The sequence below is a fragment of the Harpia harpyja genome, chromosome 7 (assembly GCF_026419915.1).
Source record: "Harpia harpyja isolate bHarHar1 chromosome 7, bHarHar1 primary haplotype, whole genome shotgun sequence".
In the NCBI taxonomy this organism is placed as follows: Eukaryota; Metazoa; Chordata; class Aves; order Accipitriformes; family Accipitridae; genus Harpia; species Harpia harpyja.
Genome location: NC_068946.1, coordinates 30,024,246 through 30,048,535, shown reverse-complemented (window position 1 = coordinate 30,048,535; position 24,290 = coordinate 30,024,246). Strand labels below are relative to the sequence as shown.

The 24,290-nt window shown below is 40.9% G+C and overlaps 1 protein-coding gene across 1 annotated transcript in view; it reads left to right on the top strand.

The window, feature by feature from the left end:
• The first annotated feature begins 695 nt into the window (after positions 1-695).
• Positions 696-24,290, top strand: part of ITGA4 (integrin subunit alpha 4) — a 40,269-nt gene continuing 16,674 nt past the window's right edge. Inside the window, 16 exon segments of the mRNA XM_052791437.1 lie at positions 696-1,058; positions 1,060-1,259; positions 1,356-1,477; positions 8,475-8,581; positions 8,680-8,809; positions 10,265-10,332; positions 10,980-11,109; positions 14,647-14,732; positions 15,048-15,107; positions 15,201-15,338; positions 16,379-16,490; positions 19,549-19,643; positions 20,014-20,104; positions 21,483-21,528; positions 21,889-22,043; positions 23,984-24,138. Coding sequence (XP_052647397.1) covers positions 696-1,058; positions 1,060-1,259; positions 1,356-1,477; positions 8,475-8,581; positions 8,680-8,809; positions 10,265-10,332; positions 10,980-11,109; positions 14,647-14,732; positions 15,048-15,107; positions 15,201-15,338; positions 16,379-16,490; positions 19,549-19,643; positions 20,014-20,104; positions 21,483-21,528; positions 21,889-22,043; positions 23,984-24,138 — 2,058 coding nt within the window.

Genomic DNA, 24,290 nt, shown 5'->3' with positions numbered 1-24,290 from the left:
CAGGTTTTTCTTTGTTCCCATGCTGTCTGGAGGAATGGCTGGTAACTTTGTCAGCAACTGAAGAACTGAACAGGAATGTGAAAAAGTTACTCTAAACTGTAAAAAAAGTGATGGGACGGTTGTTCTGATTTCATCCCATGCGGAAAGAAGTAGTCAGCAGCATGGGTAGGTTGGGCTCAGGACTGTCCTCTGCTGCTAGGGCACTGGTTTCAGGACTCAAATACCCCCACACCGGGGGGGTGGGGAGGATGGGCAAGGAAGACCCCCTCAGTGCAATGACGGTGCGGGAAGGCTTACAGAACAGGGGTAGTGGGATTGTTTTTCGAAATCTGAAAGGAAAACGCCAGCCTCACCACACAGTTCCCCCCCACGCCCCCAGAAGATGGGTCTGCGCTTGGCTGGAGCTCCCCGGCTGGTGCTCAGGGGAGACGGGCTCCGGGAGCAGGAAACCGAACTAAAGGGGCAGCTGGGGCGGGAAAGTCGGCGGGGAGTTCTTGGGAAAAGCCTGCTGGCTCTCCCTTCGTCCTCTACCGCCAAAACGCTCGCCACCTCCTCCGGGCCGCCCGCCGGCCCTGCACACAGGCAGCTCTCCCGCGCCGCCCTCCGGGCAGGTGTACCGCGGCTGAGGTGAGGAGAGGGGACCCGACCCGACCCGACCCAACCCCCTCGCTGTCCCGCCGGGGGCGGGGGTCGGGATGGCGGCGTCCCACAGGGCCGTGCCCTGCCCGGGGATACGGAGTCCCGGGGGCCGTGCCCCCTTCCGCAGCACCCCCGCAGGCGCGGACGGGGCGGGGAGAAACCCGACCCTCGCCGCCTGGGAAGGGAGAGGGGCTGCCGCTGCGCGAGAGGAAGCGGCGCGGCCGAGCGACTCCTCCGCCGTCCGAAGGGGACGCCCCCACGCCGGCCAGCGCGGGGGCCGCCCGGCCCGGCCCGGGCCCAGCCCGCCGGTGGCAGAGGCAGCGCAGGGCGCGGGCTGCCCCCGTCCCGGGGCGGGGCGGCGCAGGGCGGGGGCGCGGAGCGAGGCGGGAAGCCGGCGCCGCGCGCCCGTCTGCCTGCGGCCGGCCGGCCGGAGCCATGCGGAGCTGCGGGAGGGCGAGGGGGGCTGCGGGCTGGGCCGCCCCGCTGCTCCTGCTGTGGCAGTGCCTGCCGACGGCGCGGGCCTACAACCTGGACGCCCAGCACCCGCTGCTCTTCCGGGGGGGCAACGGGACCCTCTTCGGGTACTCGGTTCTCCTGCACCGCCACGGCGAGGAGCGATGGTGAGTCGTCCCCCCGCGGGGGCCCGGTCCGCCCGTCGCGCCTTCTCCCGGCTCCGCCGGCCGCGGCCCCTCACGCTGCCCGTCTCTGCCCCGCAGGCTCGTGGCGGGCGCCCCGCGGGCCAGCTGGCCCGCCAACAGCTCGGTGGCCAACCCCGGGGCCATTTTCCGGTGCCGGATCGGGAGGAACCCCCGCGGGCGGTGCGAGCAGCTCCAGCTGGGTGAGTTGGCGGCGGGGCGCGGGCGGGGAGACCCCGGCGCTGGGCCGCGGAGGGGCCGCGCTGGGCGGCGGCGGCGGGGCCCGGGCGGCGCGGCGCGGCAGGAGGCAGGGGCGGCACGGCACGGGACAGGACGGGACGGGACGGTGGGAGCCCGCCTGCCCGCTCGCCCTGCGCGCACGGCGGCTCCCCTGCCGCTGCCCGCAAGGCAACGGGCTGCGGGCGTTTTCTCCTGCGTCCTTTCTAGACTGAACTGCCGCCTGCCCTTGGCCACAGGGCGAGATCAGCGCTATTGACGAAGAGCAGCAACGGTGGCACTTTTTTCCCCGTAGACAGAACGAAGTGCACCAAAGCCTGATGTAGAGAAGTTGCGTGTGACAGCTCCCGTTCCCGCAGTTTTCTTTCGCACTTTTCAGCACCCGGTTCAAAAGCCTCGTGAGAGTTTCGGTCTGTCTCTCGTACTTTTCGGCAGAAAGCTACTCCAGCTTTCAGAGCAGAGGGCAAACGTAATCAGCTCGGAGGTGGGGGGTGGAAGCATGTGCCTACATCGTCTTTTCTTCTGCAAAGCCTTCCCTTTGTAGAAACCACCCCAAAGTAACTCCGAACCACAGTCATCTTGCAGCTGGGTTCTCCTTGCTTGCAGATTTGTTGAAAAATTGAGTTTCAGGGGAGCAAAGCTATTTTTGACTGAATTGGTTTTTCCAGGTCCTACATTTAACCTGATGCCTCCCTACCTCCCCAGTCCCCATGCTTGGGAGATGTAACAATGCACTTATCCAACTTCCAAGTATTTGATGCTTGTTGAAAAGGAGAACACTTTGCAATAGGTTACCGTGCATAAGCGCAAATTGCTTTGGGCTCTGTTCTTGTCCCCCTTGCATACAGTACCATTCATTCTATCCCTACGCTATGCATAGGAAGCTTCCTGAACTTTCTCTTCTGCTGTGACCGAGACCATCCGATCCGTTAAAACTATAAGCTTGCCGCCCACTAAGGATAAGCGCGGGAAAGGGTTTTCAAAATGTTTGAAACCAATGAAAGCGATAGCGCACCATGAACTGATGGGCTTTCAGGGCAGAACGCAGCATTCTGTGACAAAAATGTTAAAACGGTTATTTCTCTACACATCTATGCATAACGCCTAGAACTGACGGGTTCTATCCATTTTGTTTGTACAGATAGAAATAAGAGTTATTTTTTGCAACTAAGCTACAAAAACCTAAGTACTAAAAAGGTACTTCAGTGGTGCTTTATTTGTAGCCACGTAAGGAAAAGACAAGCAGTTGCTCATAGAAGGAACTGCCGTTAAACTTATTCCAGCTGAAGTAGTTCTTTTTTTTTTTTTTTTTGAGTAATTTCATTCCGATACTAGATCTATTGAAAAATGGTACATAACAAAAAGCTTTTTTCTCCAACTGCTTGTTTGTAAGGAGAGGCTTGCAAAAGTCAAAGTAGTCAACTAAAGTGCTGAAATAGCATATGCTAAGAGGCAATAAACCCCTACTCCTGGTTTGGAGGTAAAAATAGTCCTTCACTGCGTGGAGGAAGGAAAGGAGGGGAAGGGTAGAAAGTTTCAGGTTCTTTGAAAACTACAATACCTGCAGTACTTCTAGACTTACTCATTTAGCCAGTGAAGAGACAAAAGCTCTAATGAAGTAACTTGATGGGCTTTTCGTTAGTAGCTTAGGGGATTCTAAATTAAATTATGCAACAGGTGAATGAAAATGTTTATGTGGTTCCAAAGGCTTAATTTGACACACCTTCTATGCCTGGGTTTAGAGGCCACAGGTTAGGCAACGGTGTTCACTGTCTTGTCCTGCACTTTTAAAAACAGTGATACCACAGGAGATTTTTGCAAAATGTTTGTTTCCCTTAGTGCTAGATGACGTCTTTACATCACTAAGGTATGTCTACAGTATTTCTGAAGTTAAATAGATACTGAAAAGAAGTGCTGCATTGTAAAACAGGTCAATGAGGTCAATGAAGAAGCCAAAGGCGCTGTGGTGCATGGGATGTAAATGAAGTAGGATGGTATTTGAGGCTTGTTAAGCCTCTGCTGTCCTGCCGAGCGGTCACAGAAATGCACAAGGGAACTTGCAATTGCAAAGCTGAACTTAATTATCTCTTGTCTAACTCGTTCAGGCTGTCAGCAACTTTTGGACATAATGGTTTTATCAACGCTATGTCTTTCAGTCAGTGACCTCCTCGTTCTTCTGCTTGGATTCTTGCCAGTGACAAGTTTGGGTTCTGATCTCGTAGAATGGGGTAATTTCCTTTGAAAAACATGCAGGGATATATTACATTGCTGGGACAGGCAAATTGAGAAATGGCTATTTCTATCTTTCTCTTAAATACTTGAATTCATGTTTCTTTCAGTAAAAGAATCTTTGAGGTAATGTTTCTGAGTCGTAGAAATGTAGAGGTGACAACAGGCAATAGAAGTGGGTTTTTCCAAATGCTGGGCCTCTGTAATAAATGGATGTGAATTACTTAGAGACATAAATATGTTAAAACACTTTGTTGCTATTTTTCACTAATGTAGCCTTGAAACTGGCATAGCTAATTAACGAAGGATTCATGCACAACTAGGAAGCCTCTGATCACACAAAACTGCTGTTGTATTTTTTATGTCACACGTTCCTATTTGCTTCCTCAGTAGAGGAAGGGTTGCTGGAAATAGTCCTGTGCTGCAGTCATCCTAGCACCTGGAAATAACTTATCCAGGCATACTTTAGAGAACTCTGATGTTGTTCAAGGTGTTGCAGGGACCTGGGCTGGTTTAAGAGCCAAGAGGTGCCATGAGATACACTAGCAAATCTTTGTCTTCCCAGGCCCTCACTGGCACTTTTAAATCTCTCTCTGATTGCTGAATAGAGGAGTAATGTTCTTAGAGTTTCTTTTCTAGTTCTATTACTTCTGTCAATGGTGTCAAGTATTCTAGACTGCTGATTTATTTGTATTTGGAGTATTTTTAAACAATGACTTAAGTTAGATGCAGAGGCTTGTAATCAAGCTCTAGGCACAAATATAAAATACAGTGCTTCAAGTTCATCATTTGGAGCACTTAAGTGTCCATCTTCTACCAGTTTTCTAGTCTTTTGAATTTCAAAACCTTGCCCACATCAGTTTGTGATAGTTGTAGATTATTGCAGAGGAACTTGCACAAAGTTCTTTAGATATTTTGACATTTTGGACTAGTAAAGCGTTACAGAAATTCTTTAACAAAATTGCTCTCAGATTTGAAACAGAGTGATTCATTGGCTAAAAATAATTAATAAAATTTGCCTTCCAGTCTAAGAAAAACAAAGTTTTAACTACAAATGTACACAGTAAATTCAGTGCACGTTGTTTAACATAAGGCCAGAAAGCTCTGCCTGCAGTTTCAGTCTTCCACCATTCCTTTAAGTCCCTGCTACAATTAACCTATGAACAAGTTGCCCTCTAGCTCCCCCAGCTGAATCCTTACAATGGAAAAGTGAACAGTTAATGGTTTTCCCCAAAAGGCTGACCTGCGTTTGTTCAACTTCAATTTCAGTAAGTTTTGCCTTTTGATAGTTTGGCTTTTTGATCTCACTTGCATTGCTCATACCCTGCCAGTGATCTCCTTTGAAATACCTGTACTATTCCAAGGAAAGCAGGACCTTCTGGACCTAGGTCTGTTACAGAGTTACAGAAACAGCTGGCACTTAACTAAAATGTTTTGGGTAGAAGTGGTTTGAGGGATGTAAGAGGGATAAGACCTATCAAATCTGTGAAAAGAGAAAAGATTACTGTGGATGAATGAAAGAAGAGTCTGATGAGGCCCTGACATCTAGGAGCAGGATATCAAAGGCTTGTTGTCTTTGCAGTAGACTTCATAGTTTTAATCAATTAGCAATAGGACCAGAGGCGTTCTGGTTGGATAAAAAGGATCATGCGAAGCTGTTGGGCATGGAAAGCACTGGAGCAAGTTACATAAAACTGGTTTCTCAGATGACATTGCAAACATCTGTGTTAGAGTCCTTGAGGCCAAAGCTAGAAGTGGCTTTATAAGTTGTGACCTTATTTGTATGTGACTGTGATGTTTCTGTGGATGCGTGCAGCGGGGATTATAGCAGAAGTGTATCTTCCAGCTGTGTAATGTACACAGGCTGGGCAATTACTTATCTCTCAGTGACTTTATGACAGCGCTTGCTCCTTTTCCCTGAGGCAACCAAGCTGCCGTGTCCTTGTGAGTTTATGCAGTGCTGCTCTGTTGCTTGTGCAGAATATAGCATTTTCTCTTCTCATTTGATAAAGCTTTTATAATGTCATTGCCTGAGCAGGGGGTCATCATGGTGTCTGGGATGTCAAGCTCGCACTTCTCTTGCCCACAAAGGCCTATCATCTTCAAGGTGGTTGAATACTTGCCAGTCAGAGAAAGAGAGGAGACTTAAGACAGCAGGTCACCAGAGGGCCAAAGTGAGCCTGAATCAAGAACATATGGTGGAGCCAAGGAAAAGGGGAATACAATCCAATGAGCATGAAAGAATGGTGGTGCTTTTTCTTATCATGGACCTCTGAAGTAGGCACAGGAATGAAGTGCTGAGATGAGTGAAACTTCCTCTTACATCTCATGTCATCATTATCTTGTCTTGTTTGACTTATTGATAGAAAGTCTCAGAAAGCCTCTTGAGATCTAAATTTATGACACCGGTCGTCTTCCATATCCTGCAAATCCACGTATGCTATAAAGCAAGTCCCAGGTAAGTCATTGTCATAAAAGGATGGAAAACATTGCTAGAAGGGAGTTATCAGAAGTGCCTTTTGTGATTTAAAGGAGGATTAATTCTTACACATGGGAGTGTAATGGAATTTTGTTTTCTGAGGAGATTTCAATCAGATTAGCGTGTTCTATAATTCATGCAAAGCATGGAAATGTCTCCCTTGGGAAGTGAGGAGTTCTACATAACATAACTCTACAATTAAATTCCAAAACTAAATTCCAAACTTGTGTCTGAAAATGGTATGTATTCAGTACGTGGAAGTTCATGTTGCTGACACTAGCCAAGTAGGAGAATTCAGAAGCTTATCTCTTAAACCTCAGTAACTGACAACGTGCAGAAAAATCAACTTCTTTTTAGTAGATTTTTGAAGTAATGCATTTTACTTCGTGCTTGTCTTGGAGTAAGAGCCCACATTTGTTAATTACCGTTCCTCAGGTGACCTACAGGAATTATTAAATTACAGTAACATAAAATGTCTTGGCCCAAAGACAATTGAATGTGTTGTTATTGTGAGTGCTGAGGTCAGTTCCTGTTTACTTGGATTTTGCATGCTATTTCCTTGATGTCTTAGGGAAAGGCACATGGGGGAGGAAGTAGTAAAGAAGGGATGAAGGAGGGCCAGATGCCTCTTGACCCTGTGAAGGGTGTTATTTTTGGAAGAAGGTAGAGTATAGTTGTGGTGCGCAGGGTGCATCGTCCTCTCTGCAGTACGGTGAGGGGTTCTGGACTGCAGCACCCTGGTGTCTCCATCGGAGCAGGGAGAAAGTGTGAAGTTTGGAAAAAGAAGTGGAGAGGTAGTACAGAAGTAGAAGAAATCAAGGTTCCAGCATTTTCTTCAGACAAATGTCAATTGCTAGGCCTGTCACAAAACAGTAGGGATCAAGCTCTGAAATAAGGATGGTTGTTGGGTTTTATTCCTACTAATGTTTCTCCTGACATTTTCTTACCACGTGAAAAAGAATTATTTTGATTCCTTTAATCTGGTATTTTCTCTTCAAAAAGTCCATGACACTCTAGGTATAAAATCGTTTAAGTCAGTGTTGGCTGTGAGAATGTACATAGCAAAGCCCACAGTTATTCATCTTTCTCCTGGCTAGGTACCAGACTAGGTGCATCCATTTATTCTGTTTCCATACCTAATCAATATTGTGCAGTTGTATGTTCTGTAAAAGGAATGTAACAAGTCCACTAAATTAGGAGTGTATTTATTTAAACTCTCTAATGCATTGGACAGTAATAAATTTCAGCTCTGGTGCCAGCACAGTTTGGGGGTGAGTTGATTTCCCCCCCCCCCCCCCCCCCCCCCCCCCCGTCAATGTCCCCGGTACTCTGTGATCTGTATTGGCGCCCTCTTCTGGGTAACTAAACCCCTTAAACCTCAAAAGTTTTGGGTTCACCAGTAACTGCATTGAATCTGGGGAAGTCTTAAAAATTATGCAAAAGAGCTTGTTCAAATGACGTGACATGTTTCCTTATTGTATAAGAAGTTTTTTTCATAAACTGTGTCATGCTGATGCATAGAAAATAGTGGTTCAATAATTTGTTAATGATTATTCATATGAATGTTTTACAAATGAAAAGCTTGCTTTATATGACTGAGAATACTTTCAGATGTGTAGCTTCTCCTTACCATGGGTACCACTACTGCTTTCTTGAAGGAAGCAAATATTTGCTGACTTGGCAACACTGTAGCCTTTTTGGGGCTACTGCTAAATAATTGCAACAGTGTAAGGAGTACACAGGACATGCATACATAATGATCTGACATCCCCAGTAGAGACTGCAGTTATTCACCCTTTATTTGATAGCCATTTGCAATAGAGATAATTTTAAGGTCTGCTACAAACAGATATGTGGTTGGAGAGATGCTTGCTTTAGGTTAGAGTTTAGGTAGCACTCACGGGTATTACTTGTGTTTCTTATGAACTTTGAGGCTGAAGAACACTTGCAAAGCCAGGCCTTCATCAGATTGAGTATAATGTCACTTTCTATCTTAATTTCAATAACGATGGAGAAGCCAATCCTCACTGCCAACCTATCATGTTCAGAACCAGTATGCTCGCTTTGGCTACATGCAATTGTACCTTTGTTCAAGAAGAAAGCGAAAAGTGTCCATGGCCTGTGTAAGACAGAGCTTAGATCCACCAAACCTGATTTACTGCAGTCTCCCCATAGAGTTCTTGGGCGCTCCTGTTACCCACCATGTAACCCTTCAGCTTGTCCCCCTGTTCAAAGCATTGGTCTTTGTGTCCTAGGAAACCCCAATGGAGAACGCTGTGGGAAGACTTGTTTGGAAGAGCGTGATAATCAGTGGCTGGGTGTCAGCTTGTCGAGGCAGCCAAAAGAAAATGGATCTATCATTGTATGTATTAACTGCTAGAGCTGCCTGTCTGTTTGTCAGACTGCCTTCACCTTTCTTACGCTTCTGTGTCAAATATCATGTTTGTTTTTTATCCATAGGCTTGTGGACATAGGTGGAAAAATATCTTTTACATAAAAAATGAACACAAACTCCCATATGGTATTTGTTTTGCCATCTCTTCTGATTTTCGAACTGAACTGAGCAGAAGAATATGCCCATGCTATATAGGTAAGCAGAATGCTTGGGGCCTTTCTAGGGATGAGTAACATACATAATTGCATGGTGCAGAGTTTGTGAAGAGCCTGTGTTGCTCTGAGCAGGCTTTCTGCAGCCAAAGGTTTGAAGATTGAGTGCTGATGATATGAGCCCAACTTATGATGTAAATTTGTTAGCAAGATGTTTGTCACTTCAAAGAAAAGCTGCTTTCAACAGGCAAAAAAAATAGTGTAAATAGGGTGTCAGAATGCTTGCTCCTTGGACTGGATCACTGAAGGGTGTGTGCCTCTCAAAAACAGGCCAGTAGAGGACATCCTTCCTTCCTTACTCTGTCATTTGCTTGCTCTGCTCAGGAGAGTGTCCCACAGCAGAGCAGCAGTAATACCTGCAAGTGATTGTTGCTCTCCGGTCCTTAGCCTTTGATAGAAAGCTGCTGTGGTTCCTCAACACAGTGTGTGTCCATGCTCCTAACTTGCCTCCTGCGAAGGCCACTGCTGTGGCACGAGGCCTTCAGTGGTCCTTCCTCAGAGGACTTCAGGAGCAGAATAAGACTCAAGACCTGAAGCTATCAAAGGAGTCCATCCCTACCTTCCCTTTCATACCTACCTCCCATCCAGGAGAAAGATCTCGTGACCCTGCCCCTTGCCAATGCAAGGAAGAGCTGACAACCTGGCCTTTCTGTGCAGACCAGTAGAGTAATGTCATCAAATGTCCCGCTGCTGGCTTCGGAGACTGTTATGAACATTGGTGAAATCATGTTTTTATCTTCGGTGACTTTTAAAGTGAACAAATCTATGGATGAGATGAAGGGAACCCTTGTGGACATAGATGGAAAAATATCTTTTACATAAAAAATGAACACAAACTCCCATTCGGTATTTGTTTTGCCGTCTCTTCTGATTTTCAAACTGAACTGAGCAGAAGACTATGCCCATGCTATATAGGTAAGCAGAAGGGAGGCAGTTAGCAAAGAAAAGCAGGAAAACAGAGCTGGGGGAGTTGGATGTAAAGACAACCGCTAAGGATGATTGATACCAGTATGTCTAAAGTAGCCATAACGCAAGCCCTTTAGAGCACTAGTGGAGCATGAGGGCAACTCCTATCAATCAGATTACACCTGAATTATAGAGTGGAAGAGAAGAGTTAAGCTTATCTAGCTGTGCTGCTCAAACTATTTGTGCTATTTCATTCATGGAACAATTTAAAAAGTATAGCCTTTCAAGTCACAATATTTCAAAGGCAGCTGTGATCAAGTGATATGTAGTGCTTTGGGTTTGTTACAATACTATATTGAAGCTAAAGGCTATATAGTGGAAACCAGAGTTTTTAGTTTTATTACAGAACTGAAAACCAACGTTGTTTTGGTTTGGGTTTTTTTAACTTGTCTCAACTTCTGTTGAAGACCTCATAACAAATCCTGAAACTACGTGGTTTTCATCCTTTTTAATGTTTCTTGCCCATTCCCAGATCATGTGCGAAAGTTTGGAGAAAACCATGGGTCATGCCAGGCTGGAATGTCTAGTTTTTACATTGAGGTGTGTATTAAAGATCCCAAACTTCTCTCTATATATATACTTACTTATATGTACACATGCATAAAAGTGTATATGTAAATGCAAACATTAAAACTGTCTTTTATTGTGGGAGGGAAAAATCAGACTTTTCTCATTTCTTTTTAATTGAATCTTGATACGACTTGCATGATAATTCCCAACTAATACTTTTACACCTTACTAAACCCAAAGATAGTTTTCATCTGGAAGAAGAGCATGAATGTAAGAGTATGAAGTTTTAATATTCTTTTTAAAGTAATCTGTTTGATGTAACATTAACGGTAATAATGCTTACCTTCTTGCTTTACAGAGTAATATTCTGTATTATTTCATCTCCATTTCACCCTAAGATTATGATTTCTAAAAAACTCTGTTGAGAAGAGAACATCCTGTTTGTTGCTCTCTTTTAAGTTGTTCAAAGCTCAAAGTTTTTAATAACTGTATTTTTAGAATGTCTGAAAAATGTTGTCTGTGATCTGGTGGTAATCCCCCAGTAGTGAGCCAGATGCATCTCCGGTAGTATTTCACTGAATTCGCAGGAGATCTAAAGAAAAGCATTTGACTTGTTTTGCTTATTTTCATGAATAGTTAAATATGAATAACATGGCTTTGTTTTATTTTTCTTTTAGGACTTAATTATAATGGGAGCCCCTGGATCATTTTATTGGACTGGTTCTGTTTTTGTATACAATACAACTGCAAATACAATCCATGCTTATACAGATTCAAATAACCAAGTGAAATTTGGCAGTTATCTAGGTACTTAAAAATATTTAATACTTTGCAAAAATATAAGCCAAAGAATTAGCTAAATAGCTGATCTTGAAGTGTGTGCACAGTGTTTATCAGTGCTTGCTTTATTAATGCTGTGACAGTTCTAAAGATGTGTTCCTATTTCATTAAATATTATTTAATTATAAGGCTTCCTTTCCTCTCCGTACTTTTTACATGGAAACTTCTCAAACATTTGATTTCTGTTTTTACCATCTCTCCACTCATTTTCTATAATTTCTTGATTTAGAAGGTAAAGATATGCAATGGTGGAAGGTAACGATTAGCAATGGTTTGCACTTCACTGTTAAGTCTGAAATGCTGCCAAGGGCCTTCATGGCAAAAGACATAATGATTTCACATATAACAGAAATATGAAAAGTTTGTTACAGTGAAAGCTGCAAGGAAACAGGTCTTAATTGCATTGTCATAAGGGGAAGTATGCTACGACCTTAAGAGACAGACTTGCCTCCAATCGTGATTTCCCCCCCCCTTCCCAACCATCCATATCTTGGTCTGGATACATGGGAAGGCAAACCTTATCTACGAATGTCTGCAAAGCAAGCCATGAAGCTCCTACTCATGTACCTATATCCAAGTAATTAGTTGAATTTAGTTTTAGAATTTGTAGGGGTTTATGCCAAGAACCATCAGCGCTTCAGTTTTCTCACTATACTCACTAAGCTCATCTGTCCTTCCTGAACTCCTGAGCAAGAATATTTTTGCCTGTGATTGTTGGGGTTCTTTTGCATTTTCCCATGCATAGATCCGGTTCACGTGGATAAGCATTTCCTGTTTCTGATTTCATTCTTCTGACAATAGGAAGCAGGCATACATTATGAAATAACTATTATGAAATACAAAGTGGCTAACACTTCAGAATTCAGCCTTGCAAAGACTGCAGTTGGGCTCTATGGGAAAGTCAAGCAAACGAGATGCTGGATGGTAACAGGTGATCAGATACCCAGATCACTATGGTTAACCAGTAATGTTTCTAACCTTTCATAGGACAAATGAAAAACTTCAGAGAATGCTTGCTCTAACTTTCCAGTAACAATCAGCAGAAAAAATATTGCACCTGTCTGGGGGGAAAAAAGCTCATTCCAGATTTCTGCTCATACACGTACAAGTGTGAGAATTTCTGTAGTGAATGAGTCAAATCATTGATAGCCAAAAGCCAGATACAGGCAAACGGGTAAAAGCTTGCATAAGGACTGTGCTGGGGAGGGTGCAGGGAAGGCCCTCCTGCACGTGTGTGGTCTGTCCTAGTTCCCTTGGCCATCCAGGACCTGAGATCAGCTGGAGTTTGCTTCACAAATATTTCTCCAGTGACCTGGTGAAACTGTAATAGCCAGCACGCTGGCTTGGCAGAGCCGTGCGTCCTCTAAACTTGCCCTTTCTACAGGAAAGTGAAGAAAGGGACCATTAGCTCATCTGTGCATCTCTACAGTAGCAGCTATGATAAATCTTAAATTTTGCATTGTTCCATGCTGCTTAGACCTCCACTTCGTTCCCTCATAATAATACATAATGTGGTTGAAAGTGTAAAGGTGCTTTCCTTCCCCTCCCTCAGCTTCTGTTCCGTCCCATCTTTGGAATTGTTTAAGGCCAAAATCTATTTAGGGTTAATTCTGTTACCAAAGATTTTTTCTTTTTTTAAGTCTGAATTTGTTTCTCCCTTAAATAATAAAGAAAAATATCCTTACCAAGTGGTGGAAGTATGTTGTGACCAGAGTGTAATTCAAGCACATGACTAGACATAATTATCCTTTTACACTATCCTTCTGGCAGGGACCGAGAAGTTGGCTTTTTTATTTACATTTTTCATTAAACTGTCAGAGAGTAATAATTAACAAATTGGAGATTGCAGGAAGAGTGTGCATAAGTATCGTAACATTTTCTGTAAGTTGGAAGAAACAAAGCTGTTTAAGTACCAGACAATTTAAAGAAAGAAGGAAGTTAGAAAGAAAAGCTGGTAGTACATAACTTTTGGTAGTATTTCCTTGGCTACTTCAGAGTATCTTGGAAATTAACAACTGACTTTTTTAAAAGGAATTAGATAAGTCAGTCTTTCAAATCAGCTGGGCCTGATGAAAGAGTAACCTTAGGCACTTAAAAAACTGCCTTAAAGAAATCACGAGGTAATAGTTTCTTTTAGGAATCTGAGAATGGCAAATGTCATTTCAGAAAATTGAAAAACTGTAGTAATGGTAAAGAGGAGGCAATTCTGGGGTTGGAAATAAAATTTCATTTGACTATGCCTTTAAATTTAAAGGGTCAATTGTGATCCCCCCCCCCCCCCCCCCGCTAAAACAGTTTAACACCACAATAAAAATGAGCACTATCTGATTACTGTACTTTTTTTGGGTGTTCTTGGCTTTTCGGTTTTTTGTTGGGGTTTTGTTTTGTTTTTTAAAAAAAGTTCATTAGAATTACCTATGTTTATACTTCAGCAAAACCAAAATAACTAGAAAAATAAAGGTCAGAGGAGGTAAATTAAGGTTCATCCACTTAAGCTTAATTTTTTGTTGAATAAGTAAAAACTAGGTGTTGACCTTTAAATGGTAAATTTCCTTGTTCACCTCTTTTAGCTTAAAATATGAAAAGAAAAAGCTGGCTTAATGAGAGCTTGAATTCTACACAGTTATCTTCACAGATGAAAGATTTAAGGCTTGTTCTCATCTGATGCAAAATTCTTCCATTTTCTCTGCATGCTGTAAAAATCAACAGTCATTCAGTAAATGCAAGAGTAGCAGAATATGTTACCTGTCTTCCCTGTTTCAACTTAGCCATAATGTATTCTGGAAAGAGCAAGGATGACTTGTACAGCTACAGGTTAAGGCGTTAGCCTTCAGTTTGCAATTCTGTGGCTGGACGCCTGCACTAAGATACAGTCCTGTTTGTTAAGAGCTGTCTCCACATATAGCAATACTTTGTTACATAGATTCATTTACAAAAGTGGATGCAATGTTTTCTTATTACAGAATCAAACTTTTGCTCCAATTTGTTCCTGACATTTTCCTATGTGTATGTCCACAGTGCTCTGTGTGTGCGTGTGTGTATATATGTGCATATGCATATAAGTAGCACATTTCATTTTTCTGCAGTCCAGTTACAACAGTAGTCAAAGAGTAACAACTGTATCAAGTGTTTCCACATTGCACTGTATGGACTTTCGATCATTTTTATTTGTATTACAATATGGAGTCACTGAATAATTGCAGAATATGTATTAACAGAAGGTGTTTGCAATTTATTTTATTAGTTTGTAAAGTATGGCGGATAATTGAGATCCTGGGAAGAAAGGAGTGTTTCTGACACTTGTTTCTGCTTGCTGGAACTTACTGTTTGTATTGCTTATTTTCACAAACTTTCTCTTCTGTTTTCATTGCTAACTTGCATGAGGTCTGAATGTCAGACTCAGTAATTTGTGGTGTGGACAGCTTTTATACATCATGCTCCCTTTTTTTTTTTTTTTCTTTATATAGCATTTCCAGTATTGAATAGTGTATTTCTAATTTACAGGATACTCTGTTGGAGCCGGACATTTTTTGACATCAGCCAGTATAGAAGTAATTGGAGGGGCTCCCCAACAGGAGCAGACTGGTAAAGTAAGAGATTGTCTATACTATTGGTTTGAAGAATATACCTACACAATGATTTTCCAATTTTGATTGGAAATTTGATTGACACATTAAAGACAAGTATCAGATAGATATGATTTCTCACAGGGAGAAAAGTCAAAGAAGGAATGAGGGAAGATAGTCTAGATAACATAAAGAAAGGTACAGATAGGAAATAGTAAATAGCTGTACCTTGTGATATTGTGTGTTGCTTTGCTGATTCTCTAGCACATGCTGTAGAGAAAGCACAGGGAAGTGTTTCAGATTACTGTTTGCTGAACTCATATTTTCATTTTGTTTCAGGCATACATTTTTAGCATTGAGAAGCAACTAAATATTCTATTTGAACTAAGGGGTAAAAAGGTAAATCTTTCATACTACTTTACTGCACCTTAGAACTTCTAGCACATCTTCCATCAAAATTCACAAATAATGGGATTTCTTGTTTGCACACAGCTTGGTTCTTACTTTGGAGCTGCGGTCTGTGCTGTGGACCTGAATTCAGATGGCCTCTCAGACTTGCTAGTTGGTGCTCCAATGCAAAGTACCATCAGAGAAGAAGGAAGAGTTTATGTCTATATCAATTCAGGTTCTGTAAGTATTTTCTCTTAAAAACACATGGTAACACAGTCATTCTAGTATAACAAGCTAAGAAGAAGATATTTCCTCTCTCTTATCATACAATATTTCAGGATATAGGAAAAACAACTCTAGAACTGCAACGACAATCCCAGCAGGGTTGTGTAGCACACCTGCAAAGGCTAGCTGTATAAGCTGTAACGCATTGTTACTTATGCTAGTGTTAGAACTGAGGACAGACTAGTTTTGTTTCACAGTAACTTTGGGTGGTGATGGCATGCCACTACAGCCTCTCTGCAAGCTCTTCTCCATTACCATGCTTACCACTGAATTGGCATGTGAAGAGCAACTTATTTAGCACTTCAGAAACAAACAAGGAATGAAAAATTTGCATGCAGTTAGTGGCATTGGTCAGGAAAGAGACTGGTAGTTCTCAGTTTGGCAAATAAAGTAACTGGACAGATCATGGATTAGAATTAGCTTCCTTTTATTCTTTTTAAGGATCGGAAGTGAAAGTATAATCACTATTTTTTGTGTGCTTTTGAATTCATCTGGCTTTGTAAATTTTATCTTCATATCTTATTTCCCTTACTTCCTGTCCACACTAATACATATTTACTCTCTTATGCTTGCAATTAACATTTTCTTAACATGTTTTCCTCACAGAGAACTAAGTCACTCCAGGATACCTACAACTAAGTAAGGCACACGCAATAGCTCTGAAGCAGCTACCATTTACTACTTTTTTAGCAAACACTGTTTTCTCAGAGCAGTAAGCCCCTGTATTCTGAGATAAACTTGCTGCCAGGACATGTTGTTTACAGGTATTTGCTATGGGAACACATTGCTGTTCTCTTTCTTAAAGAACAACTTTCCTGTTCTTTATTATTCTTACACTAAATACTGTTAAATATCTTTGATAATGCTCACTTCCACGCCAAGGACTTCAGTAGGATTATGTATTGGCATCCAAGGCAGTTTTAACATTTTGAGTAATATTCCAGGTCACCTGGAAGATGCTCTGTTAATGTGCCATTGACTCTGTTTTCCTTCAGGAGGCAAGGATGGTAGAACTGAACATGGAGCTCAGCGGGAGTGACTCATATGCAGCCAGGTTTGGAGAGTCCATAGCCAATCTAGGAGACATAGATAATGATGGTTTTGAAGGTAAGTATATAAAGAAAACCCCTTGGGATTAATTCTGTCTGAGCAGTGGACTGTCACGATAAACAGGAGGATTATGGAAGTCTGAGAAGACTTTTAGTTGGTGACTTGACCTTTCTTTTCTAGGCCACTGATTTGAAATATAGCTGTCTCACTGTCATTGATGTGTAGTACCAAGAGATTAGGTTCTGTCACTTTTAATAAAGAGCACGAGCATAAGGTGATAGCATAGTCTGTAACTCTGGGTGCTGGACCTCAAGTGGAATCCCTAATCCTGTTTTAGACATCTGAGGCAACAGTTGGGGAACAATCTGGTGATTTTGTAACTTCATAAATAAAAATTATGCATTGAGTCAAGATCTGCTTCTTTGTCACCAATAGGAAGTACTAAACACATGGGGATATCGAAAACAATGTGCAAGTTGGGAGACTATTGTAGGACTACTTCCTAGTCAGGCCCTCAGGTGACTCATGAATTGCCTAGCACGGGCTCCCAGTGGACAGTGAACACAGGGAAGGACTTCGATGACTATGCCCCAGTAGTGAATTCAAAATGTTAATGGGGCTCTGAGGGAGCTTTTTCTTCCTGTTGTCTGTAAAGGAAGATCAATTTCAGGCACATAAAGCTAGATGCCTAAACAGAAACTGAGAATATCCTCCCTTCCTTCCCCACCACCCAGGCTGAAACACCCTCTCCAAATATGATGAGATATGTGCTGAAGTTTCCATTGATGTTCAGGTAGAACCTGCTCAGAGGGCAGAGCCGTTCAGTCTCCAGACTTGCATCTAACTTCTGTAACAAGCATAGAAGTAATAGACATTGAAAAGAGAATGCCATGTGAAAGTTATAGATAAAAGGTATTTTAGTTATAGAAAACAGATGAAAGGATGTAAGATGTGTTATAACATCTAGAATGACTCTCATGGCCGCCTACTTCCCTTCTGCTTCCAGTCAGGCTGCCTAAAATGTATTTGCTATAGAAAGCCTCATAGTCTACTGCTCTCAGCTTCTTTCCTTCCAAGGGCATTCACTAGCTGTTTAGGTAGCCTGCAAAAACACAGCTGACTGGGAGGCCTTCAGCTAGACTGAAGACAAGCAGAGGGCACCTGGCCCAGTGGCTTCATTCATTTTGTCATGGTTTCAAACAAACAGGAATAGCCAGTATTCCTGTCTGAAAAACTGGCACGTGCTCCCCTCCAGCAGAAGGACAGGCACAATAGGCCGTGTAGGGACAGGATAAAAAAAACAACAGGTGCTTTCTACTGTTCAAGAATTCATAAAAGGTTTCAGTTTTTTCATCATCAATCAAAACTTGGACTTATTCAGGGAGCTAATATCCTTTATGCAAAAACTGTTAGCTTTTTCTGGGCTGTATCTTTACCGAGTCCACATCTTTCTTCACACTTCTGAATTACCCTTGTTATTTGCAGTTACGATCCAGGGTTCTCCTTTCACTCTTCCCTTTGTCTTATGTTCTTGGTCCTGTTCCATAACCTGCAAAGCTTGGAACAGTCATTTTCTTCTTATCTTGTCTCCTTTTCCTGAAAGTAGTCTCCCCGCCCCCCCCCCCCCCCTTTGGTACCTGTTCCTCAAACTCTTGTTAAATTTTGTTTTTCCTGTTTTGCATTACCTTCACAATTTTATACACAAGTTTCAGGTTTTGCCCCAAAACGTTTGCAAACTGCAAAGGAAAACCGTATCCAAATGTAGGGCTGGAGAACAGAAAAGTAAAATCTAATTAATAGCAGCATAGCAAAGTAGATGTATGACACAGAATACAACGTAAAATGGGCATCCTAAAACTGCACAGGGAGGTGGAGCAAACAAGTGGATTAGCTTTTGAAGGGAGCAAAAACATTGAAAAGAAAAAGTGGAGGCAATATTGAGAGTGGCAGTAGGAAAAAAATTTTGTAAGAAAAACAGCTGGAAGCAAAATGTAAAGAGAAATTGGGTGTTAGAAACCATTTGTCTGTAGTAGGTAATAAAAAGCACAGCAGAGCCAACTTCTTCAATGATCTAAACCATCAGTATCAGCCCTGTGAAGATAATGGTGTGCATGTTGGTGTAGAATCTGACCTCCTCAAGAACATATGTGTAATTTTAATTAGCACAACTTGGCTGTCCTATTTTCATCTCACCAGTAGAGATATGTAACATATCTTGTGTGTTTTAGTCACCAAAGTATGGATTCAGTCAGAGAACTGTTCAGTAAAACCAAATCGTCAGAGCTTTGTTTTAATCGTGATATTGGTTTGTTGCAGCATACAGTATTTCTGATTTGCAGATAGTTCAGTTTTGCTTATTTGTGAATGAAAGTTCACAGTTACTATTAGTGACTTTCAAGATGATGTAATTCATCTTCCCCTTCTTCCCTCCCTCCCCTTTTTGATTAACAACCTCTGGCTATTTGAACCATGGGGCTTTTTGGTAAGGGCTGTTGGGGGTGGGTTGGCTGGTTTGTTTCTTATGTGTTGCCACACCCCTCTGGGATTAAATCATCTAGGCATAAAATATACCACTTTGTACAAACCAGCTACCTTCATTTCCGTGTTAAACTCCTGGTCAAGCCTGTTATCAGCTGTTAAGTACATTTCATAGAAAAATAAATGGTTCATTTCAGGCAGCGTAGTAAGAGTACCTCTTGCGTTTCAGTGATTTAATCCATGTGGGAATAGCAGAGTGGAGGAAAATTATAGTTCCATGAATACAAGGCTGCCTTTTTTTTTTTTTTTTGAAGACCATGATAATTTTGGCTATTCTCCATGATAACCTCTTAAACTCTTACGAGTCAAATTCAGTATTGGTAGGAACAGACTTTGTCTTGAACAAAATGGCTGTAGTTGTCCCTTGTTTTCCAGAAACATAGTACTTAAGGCAGAGTCAGATTGCTGAGCTGGTCTGTATTGTTTCCATTTGCTTTATATCTATCTTCAGCACTCCTTTTGAATTCAGTCAAATAAATTTGGTCTGGCATTGCATGCATCATGATTTGGATTTGTTTAACTCTTTCCTGTTCATGTTTCCTAGTCAACTGATTATTGTTAAATTGTTTGTCCACAGATGTAGCAATTGGGGCTCCACAAGAAGATAATCTAAAAGGGGTTATTTATATATACAATGGCAGGGAAGATGGCATAACGCCATCATTTTCACAGGTAAGCTTTTTCAATGAAAAATAATCAATCCAGAAAAACCTTAAGTTTAAATTTGAGAGGGTTTTTCCTTCATTTAACACTCAGATCATCTGAGGTACTTTAAAAGACTTCAGAAATGTTTTACATAGTCTGTGATTTCCAGCCATAATGTAATCTGTAACAGAAAAATAAATTGTTTTGGAGGCCTCGGGGTTTATGGGATACAACATTCGCAGTAACTGAGCAATATTACCTTTGGAGGTATACTTTCACAGGTAAGTGTGTCACTGCCTTCAGCCTCAGGATGGTTGTGCTAACATTTTTCATTGGAAATTTCAAAGATTAGCTTTCCAAGAATAATTTTCTCTTCTTGTTTTTTTTTTCTCCTCAGAGAATACAAGGACATGAAGTCAGTAATTCTTTAAGCATGTTTGGACAGTCCATAGCAAGTGGCATCGATACAGATAACAATGGTTATCAAGGTGAGTTAAAAAACTTTGTTTATTTTTCATTTTTAAAAGAGTAGAGATTCATAGGGGACAACTCTACCATGCTACTTTCTACTTTAACAGAAGCAAAATCTGTTATTAAAATGATGTCACATCTTGCATTTTGGGAAGAAGAAAAAAAAAGAGGTAAAGCTGAGGCCAAGCAGGCAGTTTTCATGGTCATCTAACTATTATTCAAGGACTGAGAGCAATTTAATAGTAAGATCCTAGTGCAGAAGAGGAAGAATGTAATTTTTATTTTTACGGCAGCCATCTCATCTGCTAATGTCACAATGAGCTAGTTTGGGCGCTGGTAGCACATTCGTTGTCCTGACTAGTGTGCTAACCTAAAAATCTTACTGGTCTTCATGTAGTCTGGATTTTGCCAGGAGTCATTGAGCTCCTTGACTCTCAGTCTGTATGAACAATACATCAACCTGACTCGGGGCTCACGGCATTGGAATGAGACTGTTGAGGTCTTGTGGACATGACACAGAAGTGCTAATTTGGTGTAAAACAACTTAGCTGGTTCCAAGTATATTCTCGTTGCTTTATATGTATTGTCAAAATATTTTGACATTCTGCAGATAAGCATTAGGTCAGGTCAGGTATTGTCTGTCCTGCCCCTGCGGGTGTAAAAGCATAAAGTTATCGAGAACTGTGTGTTGTATGCTCTGCCTATGTCAACAGAAAAGTTATCCAGGTTAATTTGTAATGCTGGGCTAAAAGGCAGTGCACAAGTAGTCTGCTGTCAGGTCACCTGTTGTTTACTGATTTGGGAGTCACATCCTCAGACCCTTATATCATTTAGACTCATCTAACAGATGTACTTTTGCTACCTCATATGAGAGGTATATACACTGTGTGTATTTCTTTCCTTATTGCATGAATACTTTTCAGTTAGTTGGGAATAAATTAAATATTTTTTTTCTATCTATCTCTATGTATAATTTCATACTTACAAAATATATATAGTTATATATATATATATAAACTGAATTGTTCATGTATATGTGTGTGTATAGCAATATGGAATATTTGGATTAAAAAGAAGGCAAGTACCTGCTATTTAGCTGAATTGTCCTTCAATATCAGCCACTTAAACATGGAACAGAAATCAAATCATCACATTACCAGTATCTACAAGCCCAGCAAATTAGCACACAGCATTAAAGGACAGGGGACAAGAATTTGAGGAATCATCTTCTAGACGGAGAACACCGCCTTTGAATATTAGCATATGCGTTCTAATAAGTAAAGGGCAAATGGTGTTTTAATGTTGACCAGAAGGTGAATATGCTACAAAATGCTTGTACCTGAGAAGTAATTACTGTTGACAAATTATGTTTATTGATCTGGTTTTTTTGGACAGATGTAGCAGTTGGTGCATTTCTCTCCGATTCTGCTGTGGTGCTGAGGTGAGATTGCTACATTTCAGTGCTTTTAAAGACCATACAATTTAACTGTACTTTTTAATGCAGTTTAATAAAACACAGTAGTATATTTTCACCTCGTGGTATTCTTCTTTGTGTCTTGAGCTTCAGTCATTAGGCTCTAGAATGCTCTACAATTGAAACATTTAGGTAAACACCTTGAAAAGAAAATATCATTCTGAAACTTCTTGAGGCAACAAATAATGTGCATACAACCATTTGGATTCTGAAAAATGCAGATAGCTTAAAAAATTGATAATTACAAAATATAAAAATAGATTCTGCAGAGATTCTTTAAGCTATTTCTGAAGTGTTTTGTGAACATTAACTCTTTTCTATTCTTAGAACAAAACCAGTGATAATTGTTGAAGCTTCTTTAAAACATCCTAATTCAATAAATCGAACTAATTTAAACTGCATGGAAAATGACCAGCCTGCCATCTGTATGAATTTGAAGATATGCTTTGCCTATACAGGACGAGAGGTACCTGGTTATATTGGTAAGCTACTTGGAAAAATGCACTTATTTACAGAATAATGCTATTGGTATTTAGTGGACCATTAATCTGAGTTCAGTATAAAATGAAAAATTAAAAACATGGATACCTTTTTTAGCTCCTAATTACCCTATAACATCAGGCCATTACACTTTTATTCAATTTAGAATAACAGCACATCCCTACTAGGACTACTGGAGTTACACGACCTAGAAGAGTTAGTGATGTTAAAAAGGTAAGATAGTGTGAGGATGAAGGTAGAACTCCAAGTTGTCTATTGCATCAACGATGTAACCTAAAGTTTTGATGGCAACTGATTTAGACAAACAAAGGCTAATTTTTAGCTAGCTAGCTGGGTTGTGATGATAAAGCAGTTCAGCTGGGGCTGTGCACAACCATTTAGTAGTATTTTCACATGGGTTTTGCAGCAGTACTAAAACAGTACCATCATAGATATGCTATTTCTGGTACCTGAATTAACTTACCTAACAGTGGTGTCATTAAATTCACACTCGTACTTTTGAACTACATTGTAATGATGCCATTTCAGATGGTCCCCTTCATAGCATCATAATAACTAGATCTGTCATTTTGATAGGTTTTTAAATGAGATAGTATGCCATTAGGGTTCACAAAAAAAATAGAGCGCACTTATTCTGTGAATGCTTTCTTGCCCAGGGACCATATTCTGTTTTGCACAGGGCCCAACAGGAGTGTCTGTCAAGTTTGTGTGAACCTTCTACATGCAAATGTCTGGGCTGTTGCTTTGTAATTAGGTGGGGAATTAATGGTGGGTGAATGTCTTTTCTTAATGTAGAATCAAATGGATTATTCAGCGTGATATGCAGATGTGCTCTAAAAGCAGTCCTCCCAGACATGGACCAAAACATACAGGACTGCTATAGGATGCAGTCTTCCACTTAGCAATAGAGAAAAGGCATTCCCTTCATAAAGCAGCTCAAGCACCTGAGCATACCACTCTGGAACATTATGTCAAAGAGAGGGAGTCCCATCAAAATTACTGAAAAATATATCTTGTATTATATTTTATATAATACATATTTTGCTTTTGGCGAAACCTGGTATTGCTTGAAGCAATATCTGTTGGAGGGAATATTCATGGTGAATTTATTTTAAATAATTTACTGTCTAAAATTTGACTGTATTGCCTGGGTGCTTTTAACCTGCTTGTCACGTGCTATTTGTAAACTGCAAACAGCCCTGCAAATACATGGTATATAAAATTAAATTGCTTACATCTTCTGTATGAGAATATACAATATCCTTTAGGAACACATTACAGAGAACACATGCAATGATGAACTGTAAAGTTTCGAGTTCAGATCTTTTGAAATTCATATTTGTTGTGAAAGACGAGCAGTCAGACTGGATTCCCCTTGCTGGATTTGGACATAAGACTTTTTGACTTAAATAGAAAGACTAGAGGAAATTCTAGATATCCTAATTCAACTTTTGGCAGAGATTGAGAAGTAATAGATCACTAATGCTCTGAAACTTACTTGCAATTTCTTATAGCAATTCATGCTAACGTAAATAGAAAAAACTGTGAAGTTAAATAATATTTGTCAGTGTCTGTTGACTTATCTGTTTGTTGAAATTTAATGTCAGCCCTGTAAGTAACTGAAGCAGGTTTTCTTTAAATAGATTCTGGTAGAAAACTATAAATATAACTTCACAAAACTATCCCTGATGTAAAAGCATGTATCGGGGATTAGTCATAATGCAATCAATTTTCAGAGGGCTAGAAGCTTTCATTAGGTATGGATTTATGTCAGAGAATTTTTAAGCATAGCATTTCAAAATGGATATTATGAAACATACTTAAGGAAGTGAGTCAGAAGATGTAATTTCTATCATAAATTCATGAAAATTTTAACACTTAAAGTTTTTATAACTTATTTTCCCTGGGTTTTATCTGGTAGTACTGCTTTATAATCTGAGTCTTGACGTGAATAGAAAAGTGGATACACAAGCAAGATTTTATTTTTCCTCCAATGGAACATCTGATAAAATCTCAGGAAATGTGAAGATTTACAGCAAGAATATTGCCTGCAAAGATCATCCAGCATTTATGAGGGTAATGTAATTTTCAATACGTATTGCCCTGTAAATCCTTTGTTCTCCTTTGAAAAGCACACCTGCTGCAAAAGAACCTATTTTGCTTACGATTGCATCACATCATTTTGGAAGTAAAATATTTGTGTTCATAACTTCCACAGTTAATATATT